Raw genomic sequence first — 18,513 nt, 5'->3', positions numbered from 1 at the left:
TCACACGCCTGTCTTTCTGCCTCTGCTTTCAGGTCGCGGAGCTAGTAATTGACAATTGTCGCAGCAATGAAGGAGAGATCGATGGCTTTGATGACGGGTTTAAGGAGCTGGAGTATCTCAGTATGATCAACGTGGGACTTAAGTCTCTCGCCAAACTCCCAAACCTGCACAAACTCTTAAAGGTGAACTTTTCCAGCAGCAGGTTGTCAGAAACATGGTTTGTTGGGGGAATTAACTGGTTATGTCATTTTCTGTTTAGCTATGCTGCTGTTTCCTACATTACAATAGTGACCGCACTTCTAAAATGATAGACCCTAAAGGTAAAATACTGTGGATGCTGGAAAAATCTCAGCAAGTCTGACAGCATCTGTGGAGAGATTAATGCTGAGTAAGCCTGCGATAGCATTTCCCCGCTACCATAGCCTGTTCCTTCTCCCAGTATCTCATTGATATGATGTTCAGCTGACCTCTCTTCAAACCCCTTATCCCTGGAATCAATCTGGTGAACCTCCTCTGAACTGCCTCCACTACATCTTTCCTCACAGACAGGGACCAAAACTGTGCACAATACTCCAGGTGCAGCCTCACCAATGCCTTGTATAATTCAACAATACTTCCTTACCTTTACGAGCTAAAGGAATAGAATATAAATGCAAGTGTCTAAGATAGAGTCCAACGAGGTTTACATCATATCAATGAGATACTGGGAGAAGGAACAGGCTATGGTAACGGGGAAATGCTATCGCAGGCTTACTCAGCATTAATCTCTCCACAGATGCTGTCAGACTTGCTGAGATTTTTCCAGCATCCACAGTATTTTACCTTTAGGGTCTATCATTTTAAAAGTGCGGCCCAACCTGTCCATGCCGCCCTTTTTTTTAAACCTCTAAGCTAATCCCAATTGCCCGCATTTGGCCCATATCCCTCTATACCCATCATACCCATGGAACTGTCTAAACGCTTTTTAAAAGACAAAATTGTACCCGCCGCTACTACTACCTCTGGCAACTCGTTCCAGACACTCACCACCCTCTGTGTGAAAAAATTGCCCCTCTGGACCCTTTTGTATCTCTCCCCTCTCACCTTAAACCGATGCCCTCTAGTTTTAGACTCCCCTACCTTTGGGAAAAGATATTGACTATCTACCTTGTCTATGCCCCTCATTATTTTATAGACCTCTATAAGATCACCCCTCAGCCTCCTACACTCCAGGAGAAAAAGTCCCAGTCTATCCAGCCTCTCCTTATAACTCAATCCATCAAGTCCCGGTAGCATCCTAGTAAATCTTTTCTGCACTCTTTCTAGTTTAATAATATCCTTTCTATAATAGGGTGACCAGAGCGGTACACAGCATTCCAAGTGTGGCCTTACCAATGTCTTGTACAACTTCCAGCAAGACGTCCCAATTCCTGTATTCAATGTTGTGTACACAGTAAGAAGTTTAACAACACCAGGTTAAAGTCCAACAGGTTTATTTGGTAGCAAAAGCCTTTTGCTACCAAATAAACCTGTTGGACTTTAACCTGGTGTTGTTAAACTTCTTACTGTGTTTACCCCAGTCCAACGCCGGCATCTCCACTTCAATGTTGTGACCAGATATCTGGTAATGAAACCTTGTTGTGAAAGTTGATCTGATCGATCGATCTCTCTCTCTCTCTGCACACAGCTGGAGCTCAGTGATAACTCCATCTCAGGAGGACTAGAGTTATTAACGGAGAAGTGTCCCAACCTCGTGTACCTCAACCTGAGCAGCAATAAGATCAAAGACTACAGCACGGTGGAGCCTCTGGTAGGTGACCATTACTCGGGTCTAGCGGTGAGTGCACGTTAATGCAGGACATGCTCACAGCGCAGAGCGTGGAAAGGGGAAGATTCGATTCTGAACAGGCTGGAAACTCTGCTCCGCACATCTGCAGCACTTGTTGGAGAGTGTTTATTTTCTGATCTTTCCAGGATCAGTCTGACTGCGACCTGCCCAAGTCCGGAATGTCTGGAAACGTGAAACGTGTTGTTGTCTGGTGCGAAACTCTGGATTTCACATCCCCTGGGATGGGAGCTGTTAGGCTGGAATCCACCTCCTTCCTGGGGAGGGACTGGCCAGCAATCAGTTCCTGACCTTCCCTTGCCATTGTTGGATCTGTTTGCTGCAGGATCTGGGTTTATAACATCCAAAGATTTCCCCTACTGGGCTTCATTCAAAATAAAAAATAATATAAAACCAGTAGTTAGCAGTGCCAAACACTGCCGTCCATTTATAAATAAGGACCCGGGTTCGATTCCCGGCTCGGGTCACTGTCTGTGTGGAGTTTGCACATTCTCCTCGTGTCTGCGTGGGTTTCCTTTGGGTTCTCCCATTTTCCTCCCACTGATGTGTGGGGTTATTGAAATGGCCATGCTAAATTGCCCCTTAGTGTCAGGGGGACTAGCAGGGTAAATGCATGGCATTATGGGGATAGGGCCTGGGTAGGATTGTGGTCGGTGCAGACTCGATGGGTCAGGTGGCCTCCTCCTGCACTGTAAGGATTCTATGATCTATGAACTTCTGTCCAGCCAACCTTAAACTCTTCGCAGCATGCTGAGTTAACAAGGAATCTAATGCTGCCCTTGTTACACCAATTTCGGGTGGTTAGCACTGCTGCCTCACAGCGCCAGGGTTCGATTCCCGGCTTGGGTCACTGTGTGGAGTCTGCACGTTCTCCCCGTGTCTGCGTGGGTTTCCTCCGGGTGCTCCGGTTTCCTCCCACACTCCAAAGATGTGCAGGTTAGGTTGATTGGCCATGCTAAATTACCCCTTAAGTGTCCCAGGATGCATATGTTAGAGGGATTAGCAGGGTAAATAGGTGGGGTTTCGGGGATAAAGCCTGGGTGGGATTGTTCTCGGTTTCAGACTCGATGGGCCGAATGGGCACCTTCTGCACTGTAAGGATTGTATGCATGTATGTAACCTGACTGGTGTAATCCATGAATAGGCTTTTGGGAGCGTGTTAGGATCGGCAAAGACCAGTTTTCAGTCTCCTATTCCATACAACAGGCTCTCTGTCTGTTTCGCACACTCCTTTTCTGGCAATCTGTGAAGAAATTGAAGACTTGTCTCTCTTTATATCCTCGAGGCTCTCCAACCTATTGCAGCCAGGAGTGCTGTGACTGCTGTTAATCACAAAGTTCTCTGCATCATAAGACCATGAGACATAGGAGCAGAATTAGGCCACTCGGCCCATCGAGTCTACTGATCACCAGTGAAGGTGACCGGGTGCAGAATGCTCCCCCTCGGGGCAGAGACCGCACTGAAGCAGTAAATGCTGAGTTAGCCTGCGGTAGCATCTCCCCCGTTACCGTAGCCTGTTCCTTCGCCCTGTGTCTCATTAACATGGTGATCAGCTGATCTCCAAATTTCCCATCTTTGCTCCTTGCTACCAAGCTGTGAATTTTGTCTCTTGTTAAGTTTTGAGGATAAGGGGTAAACCTTTTAGAACGGAGGTGAGGAGAGATTTCTTCACCCAGAGGGTGGTGGATGTGTGGAATTCGCTCCCACAGAAAGTAGCTGAGGCCAAAACGTTGTGTGATTTCAAGAAGAAATTAGATATAGCTCTTGGGGCTAAAAGGGATCGAGGGATATGGGAGGAAGGGGGGGGGATCAGGATATTGAATTCGATGATCAAAATGTTTGGATGGCACAGTGGGTTAGCACTGCTGCCTCACAGTTCCAAGGACCTGGGTTCGATTCCCGGCTTGGGTCACTGTCTGTGTGGAGTTTGCACATTCTCCCTGTGTCTGTGTGGGTTTCCTCCGGGTGCTCCGGTTTCCTCCCACACTCCCAACGATGTGCGGGTTAGGTTGATTGGCTGTGCTAAATTGGCCCTTGGTGTCCTGGGATGTGTAGGTTAGAGGGATTAGTGGGGTAAATATGTGGGGTGACTGGGGTGGGATTGTGGTCAGTGCAGACTTGATGGGCCGAATGGCCGCCTCCTGCACTGTAGGGATTCTATGAATGGTGGAGCAGGCTTGAAGGGCCGAGTGGCCCACTCCTGCTTCTAGTTTCTATGTCTTATTAACTGTGAAGCATTTTGGGACATTTTTGAGATTGTGAATGGTACGATGGAAATAAAAGTCTTTTTTTTCCTCCAAATACGCCAGCTGTCTAGTCCCCACGTCCTCACCGTTTCCAGTTTTAACTCCTTGTGTCTCTCTGTATTACCTTGTGTATTTTAGTCTGGTTGCAGTGATGGCCTACAGTGAGGTGAAGTGCAAGCTGAGAGCCGTATCTCCATTTAACACGAGTCCTGTGTTACTTTAGACCGTTCCAAACTCACTTGATGGACTTGATTTGATCTGATATGTTGGTGATTTAAGTCTGACCAAAGGATTTAAGACTGCTTTAAATTGTCTCTTGGTGGACTGTGTAATGGGACAGTTTGTTTGCACCTGCCTCAGTTTGACTATCTTTAGGTTCGAATCATAGAAACCCTACAGTACAGAAGGAGGCCATTCGGCCCATCGAGTCCGCACCGACCACAATCCCACCCAGGCCCTACCCCTATAACCCCATGCATATACCCTAGCTAGTTCCCTAGGGGCAATTTAGCACGGCCAATCCACTTAACCAGCATGTCTTTGGAGTGTGGGAGGAAACCCACGCAGACACGGGGAGAATGTGCAAACTCCACACAGACAGTGACCCAAGCTGGAGATTGAACCCTGGCACTGAGGTAGCAGTGCTAACCACTGTGTGCCACCGCGTCGCCCACCAAGGTTCCACAACTTTATTTTGTTCGGGTCCTATATTTAACTTTGATTTTTATTTTTTAATTTTCAGAAGAACCTGACTCATTTGAAGAGCTTGGACCTGTACAACTGTGACATCTCCAACCCCAATGACTACAGAGAGAGCATCTTCAAGCTCCTCCCTCACATAACTTACTTGGATGGCTTTGATCGCGATGACCAGGAGGCCCCAGAGTCTGATGAGGGTAAGAGATTTATATCCCCAGGGTGGAGGGGAATCGCTTCCACGTCACTCCCTGCTCTTTTATGGTCAAGAGTTTTCTCTCACTGGGGCTCAGTTGGCTGGACAGCTGGTTAGTGATGCAGAGCGACGTCAACAGTGCGGGTTGTTGGATGGCCTAGTGGTGTTATCGCTGAACTATTAATCCAGAAACTCAGCTAATCTTCTGGGCGCCTGGGTTCAAATCCCGCCACGGCAGGTGATGGAATTTGAATTCAATAAAAAACATCTGGAATTAAGAATCTACTGATGACCCATTGTCGGAAAAACCCATCTGGTTCCCTCTGGGAAGGAAATCTGCCGTCCTTACCCCAGTCTGGCCTACATGTTGGGGTCTTTTAAGAGACTTCTGGATGAGTACATGGGATTTAATGGGATTGAGGGCTATAGATAGGCCTAGAGGTGGGGATGTGATCGGCGCAACTTGTGGGCCGAAGGGCCTGTTTGTGCTGTGGCTTTCTATGTTCTATGTGACTCCAGAGCCACACAGCAATGTGGTTGACTCTCAACTGCCCTCTCAAGGGCAACTAGGGATGGGCAATAAATGCTGGCCCAGCCGGCGACACCCATGTCCCATGAATAAATAAAGGTTCAATTCCTGTACCGGCCGAGGTTTTGTACAAAGACGTTCTGAGATGTGGTATTCCTCGGGTTAAATCGCCACCAGTCAACTCTCCCACTGAAAGGAGAGAGAGCGAGAGCACTCTTGTATCTGGGATTATGGGGACTTTTTCTCCTCCTTTCTATCTATCTCTTTCTCTCTGGGATGTTTCCACTTTCGCCTCCTGTGGCAGAGCTTAGAATCTCTGTGTTCCATCTCTCAGTACATTGGCCCAAATGGCTGTTCTTTTGAATGTAACTGGTTGATTTGAGTTGGGGAGCATCATGGCCGAGTGTATAATTCACTCTGGCTCGCGCGACGTACCTGCTGATTGCCAGTCTGCGGTTGTCCCTCAGTAGTTGTAGTGCAGGATCCCAGTCAACCTGTTGTTCAGATATAGGGCGGAAGTTTACCAGCACGCCCGCCTGAGGTTCGTATGATTCCGCCCGAGACCAACGGAGAATGCCGTTCTCTGAGCCTCTCCCACCCCCAGAATCAGGGCGGGCGTGCCAGTAAAATTCTGACACTAGTCCCTATTCAGCCAATGGTTTTGAAACTGCTTAATTCGACTTCTCGCATTTCGAGTTTCCAGATGTGCTTTCTGCAGATTTCCAGTAATCCCTCGAGCCGTGGCACCTGTAAACTTATCGCTGTTGCCCAGATCAGCTGCTGGTTCCTCCAGTAATCCAGTGGACATGAGTTTCGTATCGTGTTCCATACAGACCGGAAGCTGATCTTTGGGTCCTTCCGGACTGTGGAGTGACAGCTTTATGTAAAAGAAAAATCTCTTTGTTTCTCCTGCAGAGGAAGGTGAGGAGGATGAAGATGGAGCTGGTGCTGCGGAGGAATATTACGATGATGAGGACGAGGATGAGGAAGAGGAGGATGAGGACGAGGAGGATGATGAACAAGAGCCGGATGGGGAGGTTGGGCTGAGTTATCTCCTGAAAGAAGAAATTCAGGTTTGTTTATAGAGGTCAGCCTGGCCATTCGGCCCCTTTGCCCACTCCTCACACAATTCCCTTTCCGAGAACCACTGCAGGACGGGAAGGGGTTTTAATTTAAAACTGCCCTGATTTCTTGTCTCATCATCCATCCATAAACAAAGTTACTCTGATTCCCCGCCCAACCTCTCCGTTTTGATGTGATCCAATTTCCATTCATAACCCCACGGCAAACTCCAGATAGGGTTAGTTAATTTCCACACGCTCAGAAGCAGGAGGAAGGTGGCATTGTGGTTAGCGCTGCTGCCTCACAGCGCCAGGGGCCCGGGTTCAATTCCGGCCTCTGACTGCCTGTCTGTGTGGCGTCTGCACGTTCTCCCCGTGTCTGCGTGGGTTTCCTCTGGGTGTTCCGGTTTCCACCCACAGCCTAAAGATGTGAGATTGGCTGTGCTAAATTGACCCTTAGTTCCCATGAGGTGTAGGTTAGGGGGATTGGCAGGGTAAGTGTGCAAGGTTAAAAGTTTTTTTAAAAAGTTTATTTATTAGTCACAAGTAAGGCTTACATTAACACTGCGATGAAGTTACTGTGAAAATCCCCTAGTCGTCACACTCCGGCGCCTGTTTGGGTCAATGCACCCTAACCAACACGTCTTTCGGATTGTGGGAGGAAACCGGAGCACCTGGAGGAAACCCATGTAGACACTGGGAGAACGTGCAAACCCCACACAGACAAAATGATCCAAGCTGGGAATCGAACCCGGGTCCCTGGCGCTGTGAGGATGCAGTGCTAACCACTGTGCCACCGTGCTGCCCACTGGGATACGGCAGGGGTAGGCCTGGGTAAGGTAATCTGTCTGAGAGCTGGTGCAGACTTGATGGGCCGAATGGCCTCTCCTGTATTGTAGGAATTCAATTTGACATAGGCCCCTGTGCATTCACACTGTAGACGGAGGGAGGTACAGAAAAAGATTACAAGACAAAGACCGCTGTGTTAAAGTATTGTTTCATGGACTCCACACTCAAGGTCCAATGTTGTCCGAGAGAGAGAGGTCAGCAGGCTGTGCTGGGTCATTTCCTTTTCCAGTAGAGTTAAATTGCACTGAGATGGGCACACAGAGGTGGAGCAGTCATACAGGTGATGGTACAGAGGTTCCAGTCGAGACGGTGTAGTTATGGTCAGGCATCCAACTCTGCACAGAACCCCTTTACTGTGTGGCTGTTTGACAGATGGAAAGACTGAGCTTTGTGGATCCACACAGCAACATTACAGGTCCACCAGCGAGGGGAAGTCATGTCATGTTGGCTACTACCGTTTCGCTTCAGCGAAGGGTGCAGATCCCTTAGTGCGGATTCCTGAGATTGTTCAATCTCAGCCCTTATGGGCAACACATTGGCACAGTGGTTAGCACTGCTGCCTCACAGTGCCAGGGACCCGGGTTCCATTCCCGGCAGCACGGTGGCACAGTGGTTAGCACCGCTGCCTCACAGTGCCAGGGACCTGGGTTCCATTCCCGGCAGCACGGTGGCACAGTGGTTAGCACCGCTGCCTCACAGTGCCAGGGACCCGGGTTCCATTCCCGGCAGCACGGTGGCACAGTGGTTAGCACTGCTGCCTCACAGTGCCAGGGACCCGGGTTCCATTCCCGGCTTGGGTCAGTGTGTGTGTGAAGTCTGTACGTTTCTCCCCGTGTCTGCATGGGTTTCCTTCCACAGTCCGAAAGACGTGCTGGTTAGGGTGCATTGGCTGTGCTAAATTCTCCCTCCGTGTACCCGAACAGGCGCCGGAGTGTGGCGACTAGGGGATTTTCACAGTAACTTCATTGCGGTGTTAATGTAAGCCTACTTGAGACACTAATAAACTGAAATAAAATGAAGAATTGGAATGGAAGGTTGCAGACTAATAAGCCAGCCTACGTTCCGAATACTTTTACAGTGGAAGTGCTGAGCATCATTAACTGTGTCTGTGTTTTCTACCTTGTGTCAGCCTTAGTTCATTGGGTAACCTTCTGAATCGGGAGGGCGTGGATTTGAACATATCATCCAGGCCAAGACTAGAGTTCAGTACCGAGGGAGCACCACATGACTGGAGGTGTCATTTTTTAAGTGAGATATTAAACCAAATCCTGCACCTTCAGACAGCTTTTTTTTCAAAAAAAAATCCATTTGCATGTATTCAAGGAAAAATAATAGTAACTAATATCTGACCTGGTTATTTATCGCATTCCTGCTGGTGGGATTTTAAAAGTTAAAGTTTTATTTATTAGTGTCACAAGTCGGCTTACATTAACGCTGCAATGAAGTTACTGTGAAAATCCCCTAGTCACCACACTCCGTCACCTGTTCGGGGGGAGAATTTAGCACGGCCAATGCACCCTAACCAGCACGTCTTTCAGACTGGGAGGAAACTGGAGCACCCGGAGGAAACCCACGCAGACACGGGGAGAACGTGCAGACTCCACACAGACAGTGACCCAAGCCGGGAATCGAACCCGGGCCCCTGGCACTGTGAGGCAGCCATGCTAAACATTGTGCCACATTTCCCACATTACAACAGTGACTACACTTCCTAAAGTATTTGGTTACAAAGCAGTTTGGGACTTGCTGAGGTTGTGAGTGGCGCTATATAAATGCAGGCTGTTTCTTACAGGATGATGAGGATGATGACGATTACGTTCATGAAGGAGAGGAAGAGGAGGCAGATGAGCAAGGTAACGTTTATATCTGTACAAAGCTGTTCCGGTCGATGTGAACGCATTGTGTGCTCTGCATCAACATAGAATAATACTGGAGTACTGTGTGCAGTTTTGGTCCCCTTATTTGCGGAAGGATATATTGGCCTTGGAGGGAGTGCAGAAAAGGTTCACCAGGTTGATACCGGAGATGAGGGGTGTAGATTATGAGGAGAGATTGAACAGATTGGGTCTGTACTTGTTGGAGTTTAGAAGGATGAGGGGTGATCTTATAGAGACTTATAAGATAATGAAGGGGCTGGATAGGGTAGAGGTGGAGAGATTCTTTCCACTTAGAAGGGAAACCAGAACTAGAGGGCACAGCCTCAAAATAAGGGGGGGCCGGTTCAGAACAGAGTTGAGGGGGAGCTTCTTCTCCCAGAGGGTAGTGAATCTCTGGAATTCTCTGCCCATTGAAGTGGTGGAGGCTACCTCGCTGAATATGTTTAAATCACGGGTAGATAGTTTTCTGATCGGTAAGGGAATTCGGGGATATGGGGAGCAGGCGGGTAAGTGGAACTGATTCGCTTCAGATCAGCCATGATCTTGTTGAATGGCGGGGCAGGCTCGAAGGGCCAGATGGCCTACTCCTGCTCCTATTTCTTATGTTCTTAGGTAATACAACACACAATCAATCCGTTCAGTCCATCAACTTTATAAGAATGTTACCAGGGCTGGAAAGGTGTAGCTATGAGGCAAGATTGGATAGGCTGGGGTTACTTTCCTTGGAACAAAGAAGGATAAGATTATTTCCCTTGGTGGAGAATCCTAGAATCTCCACATCAGGAGAATCCTAGAACCAGGAGACATGGATTCAAGATAAGTGTAGAGGGGACATGAGGAAGAACTTTTATACACAGGGTGTCTGGAACTCACTGCCCGATTGGTGGGGGAGGCAGAGACCCTGAACTCTTTTTTTTTTAAAAAAAGTACCTGGATCTGCACCTTAAGTGCTGTAAGCTACAGGGCTATGGGCCCCGGTGTAGGAAGGTGGGATTGGAAAGGACACCAAGGTTCCTCAGGCTGGAATGGACAAGATGGGCTGAATGGCTTCCTTCTGTGCTGTAACTTTTCTATGGTGGTACGTCTGTGCTGACTCTTGGCTAAAGCTAGCCAATTAATCCCATCTCTCTTTCCCCCCCCCCCCCCCCCATAATAACCCTGTATTTCCCAAACCGACTCCATCTCGTCCCCCTTAAGCATTTGTGCAGTCTCCAGGACAATTTCCATTACTGTTCACCATCACCGCCACTGCAAGTCAATTAGAAAGGCACTGCTTAGAGTTTAAACTGACCAGCTAGCTAGGGTAATTAGGGTAGCTTTTTATACCTGTTGAAGTGTAATTGTTTTAATTACTTCACCTACTGTGAGCTATATCCTACTGTGAGCTATATATATATATATATATATATAGAACAAAGAAAATTACAGCACAGGAACAGGCCATTCGGCCCTCCAAGCCTGCACGGATAGATTAAAGGGAATACATTAACTGATTATTTACACACTGGTCAGATCATTGAATACAGGAGTTGGAATGTCTTGTTGAAGTTGTACAAGACATTGGTACGGCCACGCTTGGAATGCTGTGTACCGTTCTGGTCACCCTATTATAGAAAGGATATTATTAAACGAGAAAGAGTGCAGAAAAGGTTCACTAGGATGATACCGGGACTTGATGGTTTGAGTTATAAGGAGAGGCTGGATAGACTGGGACTTTTTTCTCTGGAGCGTAGAAGGCTGAGAGGTGATCTTATAGAGGTCTATAGAATAATGAGGGGCACAGATCAGCTGGATAGTCAATATCTTTTCCCAAAGGTAGGGGAGTCTAAAACTAGAAGGTGTAGGTTTAAGGTGAGAGGGGAGAGACACAAGAGGGGCAATGTTTTCACACACAGGGTGATGAGTGTCTGGAACGAGCTGCCAGAGGCAGTAGTAAGGGCGGGTACAATTTTGTCTTTTTAAAAAACGTTTAGACAGTTCCATGGGTACAGAGGGATATGGGCCAAACGCGGGCAGTTGGGATTAGCTTCGTGGTAAAATCTGGACGCATGGACAAGTTGGGCCGAAGGGCCTGTTTCCATGCTGTAAACCCTCTATGATTCTATGTACAAACCAGTTACTTTAGCCTGTGAAATGTTTGTTTATACTAGACAAAATTAGTAACCGTAAACTCGGGTCACACCTCGTGCTTCCTGCCAGCTGCAGGATGGATAATTTCAGAGTTCCTGAACTACATACCTTGTGAAAGAATGAGGTTTCAAGAATCTTCTGGTCAGCCTCCTGAGGCTGGTACAAATGTCGGCACTGTTTTGTATAGTTCATCTGATTCTTCCGTTGAAGGGTCGCTGACGAGGGGCAGGAGGTTTAGGGGGGGGGGATGTGAGGAAAAGATTTTTTACCCAGAGGGTGGGTGACGGTCTGGAATGCGCTGCCTGGGAGGGTGGTGGAGGCGGGTTGCCTCACATCCTTTTAAATAGTCCCTGGATGAGCACTGGGTGGGATTAGGTGGGAGGTCAGGTGTTTCTAATGTGTCAGTGCAGACTCGATGGGCCAAAGGGCCTCTTCTGCGCTGTGAGATTCTCTGTCACGTGTTTTAATGCACTTGGATTTATTTATATCCAGTCGACACCAACCCTCGCTCTCACTAGGTTGTCCGTACGTAAACACGGTCAGGAAGCTGTCGGGTATTTTTGTACAGAGTGAACAGTAGCACAGTGGTTAGCACTGCTGCCTCACAGTGCAGGGACCCAGGTTCAATTCCCGGCTCGGGTCACTGTCTGTGTGGAGTTTGCACATTCTCCTCGTGTCTGCGTGGGTTTCCTCCGGGTGCTCCGGTTTCCTCCCACAGTCCAAAGATGTGCGGGTTAGGTTGATTGGCCAAGCTAAAATTGCCCTTAGTGTCCTGGGATGCGTAGGTTAGAGGGATTAGTGGGTAAATGTGTAGGGATATGGGGGTAGTGCCTGGGTGGGATTGTGGTCGGTGCAGACTCAATGGGCCGAATGGCCTCTTTCTGTGCTGTAGGGATTCTAAGGAGGACTAGCTGGGTTTATGTGGATAGGGTCTGGGATACAGTGAAAAGTATTGTTTCTTGCGCTATACAGACAAAGCATACCGTTCATATGTGGCACAGTGGTTAGCACAGCTGCCTCACAGCTCCAGGGACCTGGGTTCGATTCCCGGCTTGGGTCACTGTCTGTGTGGAGTCTGCACGTTTCCCCCCCCCCCCCCCCCCCGTGTCTGCGTGGGTTTCCTCCCACAGTGCAAAGACGTGCTGGTTAGGTGGATTGGCCATGCTAAATTGCCCCTTAGTGTCGGGGGGGGGGCTAGCAAGGGTAAATGTGTGCGGTTATGGGGATAGGGTGAGATTGTGGTCGGTGCAGACTCGATGGGCCGAATGGCCTCCTTCTGCACTGTAGGGGTTCTATGATAGCTGGCTTCAGATGAGAGAAGCTAATGAGTTTGAGTGATTTAGTGTTACTGTGGGGGGGGGGGGGGTGTAAGTCTGAAGGATGCAGCTACTGAGAGTTTGCTTTTCTTTTTCCCCTTTCTCTGCAGAAGAAACGGTCGCTCAAGGACAGAAGCGAAAACGAGAGGCAGAAGACGAAGGAGAGGAGGATGAGTAGTTCCCTCAAAAGTGTGACCAAACTCCTGTTCCATTACAATACAACTCTGTCGCATTCTTGCTATTCTTTTAGATGGTAACTGTCACAATGGGAGTTGAAGGGGGAGAAGGGAGTTGGTGGGGTGGGGTGGAGGGTAGAGGAGTCCTGGGCGAAGGAAATTATTTTATACCTTAAAACCATTCCAGTTTTACTGGCAATGTTCCAGATACACTTGCCGAGCCCTTTATTGATGATTGGTTTTTTTTTGTAATTCCGTTCCATGGGAATCTCGTTGCGAGGTTTGTCGTACTTTTACTTGGTGCGTGCGGGTCTCCAAGTCTGATTGTTTCTTTATGATGCTGTATGTGGGGAGTTGAGGCTTGGCGGGGGGGGGGGGGCGGGGTGCAGGGCAGGAAGAGAAGTTTTTATTTTAAAATTCTACACTCTCTTATTTTCTCTTTGTCATAAATTCCAGTGCCCAAACCTGCTGTGAAAGAACCATAAATGCTCCTGGCCATCAGTGGAGGCACTGCGGCCCTGCTGTCGACACTGGAACTATACCATGATAGCTTACACAGAGAAACGTAGAACAGTACAGCACAGGAACAGGCCCTTCGGCCCACAATGTTGTGCCGAATAGGACACCAAGTTAAACTAATCCCTTCTGCCTACCCTTGGTCCGTATCCCTCTGTTCCTTGCATATTCATGGGCTTATCTAAAAAAAAAAACCCTATCGTATCTTCCTCCACCACCACCACCCCTGGCAGCATGTTCCAGACACCCATCACTTTGTGTATTTAAAAAAAAACGTGGTCCTCACATCTCCTTTTGAACTTTTCCCCCTCTCGCCTTAAGTGCCCCCGAGTATTAGACATTTCAACTCTGGGAAAGAAATTCTGACTGTCAACTCTATCCCTGCCTCCCATAATTTTATAGACTTCTATCAGGTCTCCCTTCAGCCTCTGGAAGCTTCCAGAATAATGTGGAGGCAGGAAATTTGATAATGGAAGTTTTTATAGTGTATTTGGGCTTTCGGCTTATTCCAAGATGGTTTTCTCGTCTCTACACAGTGCAGAGAAATTGAGAGAGTCTCGATGTGCTGCTCCCAGGTTTGGGTCGCTAACGCCCATCTCTTGGGTGAACTCCCAGTTGTGTTCTGTACTTGCAGTTGGAATTGGGGGAAAGGGGTGGCAACGAGAGTATTGCCAAGAATTAATCCTTCTCCAACTGCACGCATCCCAGATAATTCTAGAGTTTTAAATGTGAGACTGGAACCTATTCCCCAGATACCGAGGCCAACTCAACAGATGAGATTCGGAGCGGCCCACGTCAGTTAGAGAGCATCTGCACGAGAGATCCCTCCGCCAACGTTTCCCTGCTGGCTTGAGTTTTGAACTTTTTCTTTTTAATACAGGGTTCCCCCAAACGGAGAGAGTCTGAACACTGGAGATGATCCCGGGGAGGTTTTGTTTTGCAGGTGGGGTGCAAAAGGGCACTGGTGTGGGGGTTGGGAGAGTTGCTCCAAGGGGAATCTGCTCTGTGCTGCACCGGGTGACCCTCACTTCATTTTGTTTCTGAAAGTTTTTATTTTAATGACCATACAGCATTTGAGCTGCATCTGAGAACATCTCGACCTAATTTTTGGGGGGAGGACTAGTAAAAGTGGGGCTGGGAGGAGGGAGAAGAATGGGGCTAAGAGCACACCATTATACTCTGCAACATTCAACTAAACTATTATTTGAATGGAACTGGATTTTTCACTGGGTTAAGATGTACAGCTAGCTGGGTGTAATTTTTTGCAAGTGCTGTGTTTTACGTAGATTACAGGCACCAGTGCAAGCAATCTCCCTTCAACTCCTATCAGTAAAATGCATTTTTAACTATAAAACCCTTGCTGAGAATTCTTTGATAAATGCAGACAGTTATTCACCAGTAGGGGTGGGTTTTGTATTTGTAGATCTTGTGGTTTTTAGAAATACCTTTTAAACGAGCACTTTCAGAATTTATTTTCCCGTGCTCTCGAGATCGGAGAAGTCCCTTGGGAATCGAGCTCTGATCAACCGAGAGAAGTCGAGACGATTTCTGTTGCCCCTTTTGTCCAGGTGAAGGGACAAAATGCAAAATACTGCGGATGCTGGAAATCTGAAATAAAAACAGAAAATACTGGAAATAGCCCCCCGCCCCCCCCCCCTCGATGGGTCTGGCAGTGTCCCCTGGAGAGACAGCGAGAGAAACAGTTAACACGCCGGGTCTGTAACCTTTCATCAACCTGACGGGAATGATGTGGTCTTGTCGCACTGATTTCTACAATGTGGTAAGAAGTCTCACAACACCAGGTTAAAGTCCAACAGGTTGGACTTTAACCTGGTGTTGTGAGACTTCTTACTGTGCTTACCCCAGTCCAACGCTGGCATCTTCTACAATGTGGCCAGGGCTTGGTGTTTGGCTTTGGCGAACGCTGAGGTGAGTAGTCTGGACAGCAGTTCTGTTCTTGGGTATTGGCCTAATTGTCTGAAGGAAGGTCTGACTTCCTCCGCCACGACTGAGGCTTTTGTTTCTGTTTTCTCCCCCCTCCGGCCAGGATGAGTCCAGCGGCCGCTTTGTGACGGGGAGTCCAGGTGTTATTCTGTCCGCTATTCCAGGGGACGGCTCTGGCCTTTCCTAACCATCCTCCTTTTCTCTCCTCCCCTTCCCCTTCCCCCCCCCCCCCCCCCTGCAATCCTCCATAAATAAATTCTGACTCTGCTCTGACCGTAACACACTCCAGTTTTTAAAAGGACACTTTGTAAATAGTCTGTTTGGTCTGCTTTTTAAAGAAGTCCCCCTCCCTCTTTTGTGTTTAAGTTGTATTTGGAAGAATAGGTTTTTTTTATTTTTGGTTTTAGAATATACTGTATTTGGATGAAGCCATTGTAGGATTTTTAAATTTGGAATAATGAATTTGAAGCAATGTTCTGCTTCAGCATATATATCTAAACCAGAGCAGTTACGCTGCGGTGGTCCCTGAATGTTTCTCAGATTGCTTTTTCTAGGGATATTCCCAGGACATGTCATTTCCCCACTTCCTCACCGCTGAAAATGTTCCCCATTTCATACTGGCCTCCAGAATCCTTTTCTCTTTGCTCCGGTGATGACTAATGTCAGCGACAAGATTTGTGAAGCTTTTTTTTTGAACCTTTAGTACTCATCCAGATTTATAACTTTTTTTTTCCCTCCACCCCCTCACAGTAATCCATTGAACCTTCCCCTCTCTCTTTTTCCCCCCCGCCCCATTTTAACTATGGGGGGAGGGAGGTGATCACTTTAGCCATTGGTAGAGCCTCCTGGGAACAGCTCTGGGTTTGTTTTGTGCTGTAAACTTGATGCTGGTTTTTATAAATTAAAAGTTGCACAAAATAAAGTTCCAAACGTTTCAATAAAGACTCACCTGTGTGTATTTTGTGGCGTTCGCTTCTATGGCAAAGCAGAATGTTGTTGGCAGCGCGCGTCTGTGGACAGAGGATTGACCTTTCTCCATTGGCCTGTACGAGTGCTGGGCCGTGTGTAATGGGGCAGTGTGTGCTGAGACTGGGCCGTGTGTAATGGGGCAGTGTGCGCTGAGGCTGGGCCGTGTGTAATGGGGCAGTGTGTAATGGGGCAGTGTGTGCACTGAGACTGGGCCGTGTGTAATGGGGCCGTGTGTAATGGGGCAGTGTGTAATGGGGCAGTGTGTGCACTGAGACTGGGCCGTGTGTAATGGGGCAGTGTGTGCACTGAGATTGGGCCGTGTGTAATGGGGCAGTGTGTGCGCTGAGACTGGGCCGTGTGTAATGGGGCAGTGTGTGCACTGAGATTGGGCCGTGTGTAATGGGGCAGTGTGTGCACTGAGATTGGGCCGTGTGTAATGGGGCAGTGTGTGCGCTGAGACTGGGCCGTGTGTAATGGGGCCGTGTGTAATGGGGCCGTGTGTAATGGGGCAGTGTGTGCACTGAGATTGGGCCGTGTGTAATGGGGCAGTGTGTGCACTGAGATTGGGCCGTGTGTAATGGGGCAGTGTGTGCGCTGAGACTGGGCCGTGTGTAATGGGGCCGTGTGTAATGGGGCCGTGTGTAATGGGGCAGTGTGTGCACTGAGATTGGGCCGTGTGTAATGGGGCAGTGTGTGCACTGAGATTGGGCCGTGTGTAATGGGGCAGTGTGTAATGGGGCAGTGTGTGCACTGAGACTGGGCCGTGTGTAATGGGGCAGTGTGTGCACTGAGATTGGGCCGTGTGTAATGGGGCCGTGTGTAATGGGGCAGTGTGTGCTGAGACTGGGCCGTGTGTAATGGGGCAGTGTGTGCACTGAGATTGGGCCGTGTGTAATGGGGCAGTGTGTGCTGAGACTGGGCCGTGTGTAATGGGGCAGTGTGTAATGGGGCAGTGTGTGCACTGAGACTGGGCCGTGTGTAATGGGGCAGTGTGTGCACTGAGATTGGGCCGTGTGTAATGGGGCCGTGTGTAATGGGGCAGTGTGTGCACTGAGATTGGGCCGTGTGTAATGGGGCAGTGTGTGCACTGAGATTGGGCCGTGTGTAATGGGGCAGTGTGTGCACTGAGATTGGGCCGTGTGTAATGGGGCAGTGTGTGCACTGAGATTGGGCCGTGTGTAATGGGGCAGTGTGTAATGGGGCAGTGTGTAATGGGGCCGTGTGTGCACTGAGATTGGGCCGTGTGTAATGGGGCAGTGTGTGCACTGAGACTGGGCCGTGTGTAATGGGGCAGTGTGTGCAGTGAGACTGGGCAGTGTGTAATGGGGCAGTGTGTAATGGGGCAGTGTGTGCACTGAGACTGGGCAGTGTGTAATGGGGCAGTGTGTAATGGGGCAGTGTGTGCACTGAGACTGGGCAGTGTGTAATGGGGCAGTGTGTGCACTGAGACTGGGCAGTGTGTAATGGGGCCGTGTGTAATGGGGCAGTGTGTAATGGGGCAGTGTGTGCACTGAGACTGGGCAGTGTGTAATGGGGCAGTGTGTGCACTGAGACTGGGCAGTGTGTAATGGGGCAGTGTGTAATGGGGCAGTGTGTGCACTGAGACTGGGCCGTGTGTAATGGGGCCGTGTGTAATGGGGCAGTGTGTGCACTGAGACTGGGCAGTGTGTAATGGGGCAGTGTGTGCACTGAGACTGGGCAGTGTGTAATGGGGCAGTGTGTAATGGGGCAGTGTGTGCACTGAGACTGGGCCGTGTGTAATGGGGCAGTGTGTGCACTGAGACTGGGCCGTGTGTAATGGGGCCGTGTGTAATGGGGCAGTGTGTGCACTGAGACTGGGCCGTGTGTAATGGGGCAGAGTGCGCTGAGGCTGGGCCGTGTGTAATGGGGCAGTGTGCGCTGAGACCGGGCCGTGTGTAATGGGGCAGTGTGCGCTGAGGCTGGGTGTTCGGTCAGGGTGCCAAGCTGGGCAGTAAGGGAATGAAATCCAGTCTGCAGAATATTGAGGACGGGCAATAAGGGAAATTTCTTTTATCCATTCAGGTGATGTGGGTGTCGCTGGCTGGGCCAGCATTTAACTGTCAGGAAGAAATCACAGAACCACTACAGTGCAGAAGGAGGCCATTAGGCCCATCGAGTCTGCACCGACCACAATCCCACCCAGGCCTTATTCCCATAACTAC

The 18,513-nt window shown here is 49.0% G+C and overlaps 2 protein-coding genes across 2 annotated transcripts in view; one reads left to right on the top strand and one right to left on the bottom strand.

Moving 5' to 3' along the window:
- anp32e (acidic (leucine-rich) nuclear phosphoprotein 32 family, member E) overlaps positions 1–13,682 on the top strand; it is a 29,449-nt gene extending 15,767 nt beyond the window's left edge. The window contains exons 2-7 of the mRNA XM_078204774.1: positions 33–182; positions 1,667–1,789; positions 4,814–4,967; positions 6,408–6,565; positions 9,195–9,255; positions 12,836–13,682. Of these exons, the coding sequence (XP_078060900.1) occupies positions 33–182; positions 1,667–1,789; positions 4,814–4,967; positions 6,408–6,565; positions 9,195–9,255; positions 12,836–12,903 (714 nt within the window). The 3' untranslated portion in view covers positions 12,904–13,682. The remainder of the gene's footprint in view (positions 1–32; positions 183–1,666; positions 1,790–4,813; positions 4,968–6,407; positions 6,566–9,194; positions 9,256–12,835) is intronic.
- Positions 1–18,513, bottom strand: part of LOC144486743 (pleckstrin homology domain-containing family O member 1-like) — a 111,660-nt gene that overhangs the window by 16,696 nt on the left and 76,451 nt on the right. The window lies entirely within an intron of this gene.

This window comes from Mustelus asterias, unplaced genomic scaffold, assembly GCF_964213995.1.
Source record: "Mustelus asterias unplaced genomic scaffold, sMusAst1.hap1.1 HAP1_SCAFFOLD_443, whole genome shotgun sequence".
NCBI classification, from domain to species: domain Eukaryota; kingdom Metazoa; phylum Chordata; class Chondrichthyes; order Carcharhiniformes; family Triakidae; genus Mustelus; species Mustelus asterias.
Note: the sequence above shows the minus strand (reverse complement) of the source record. Positions and strands in the feature narration are given on the sequence as shown.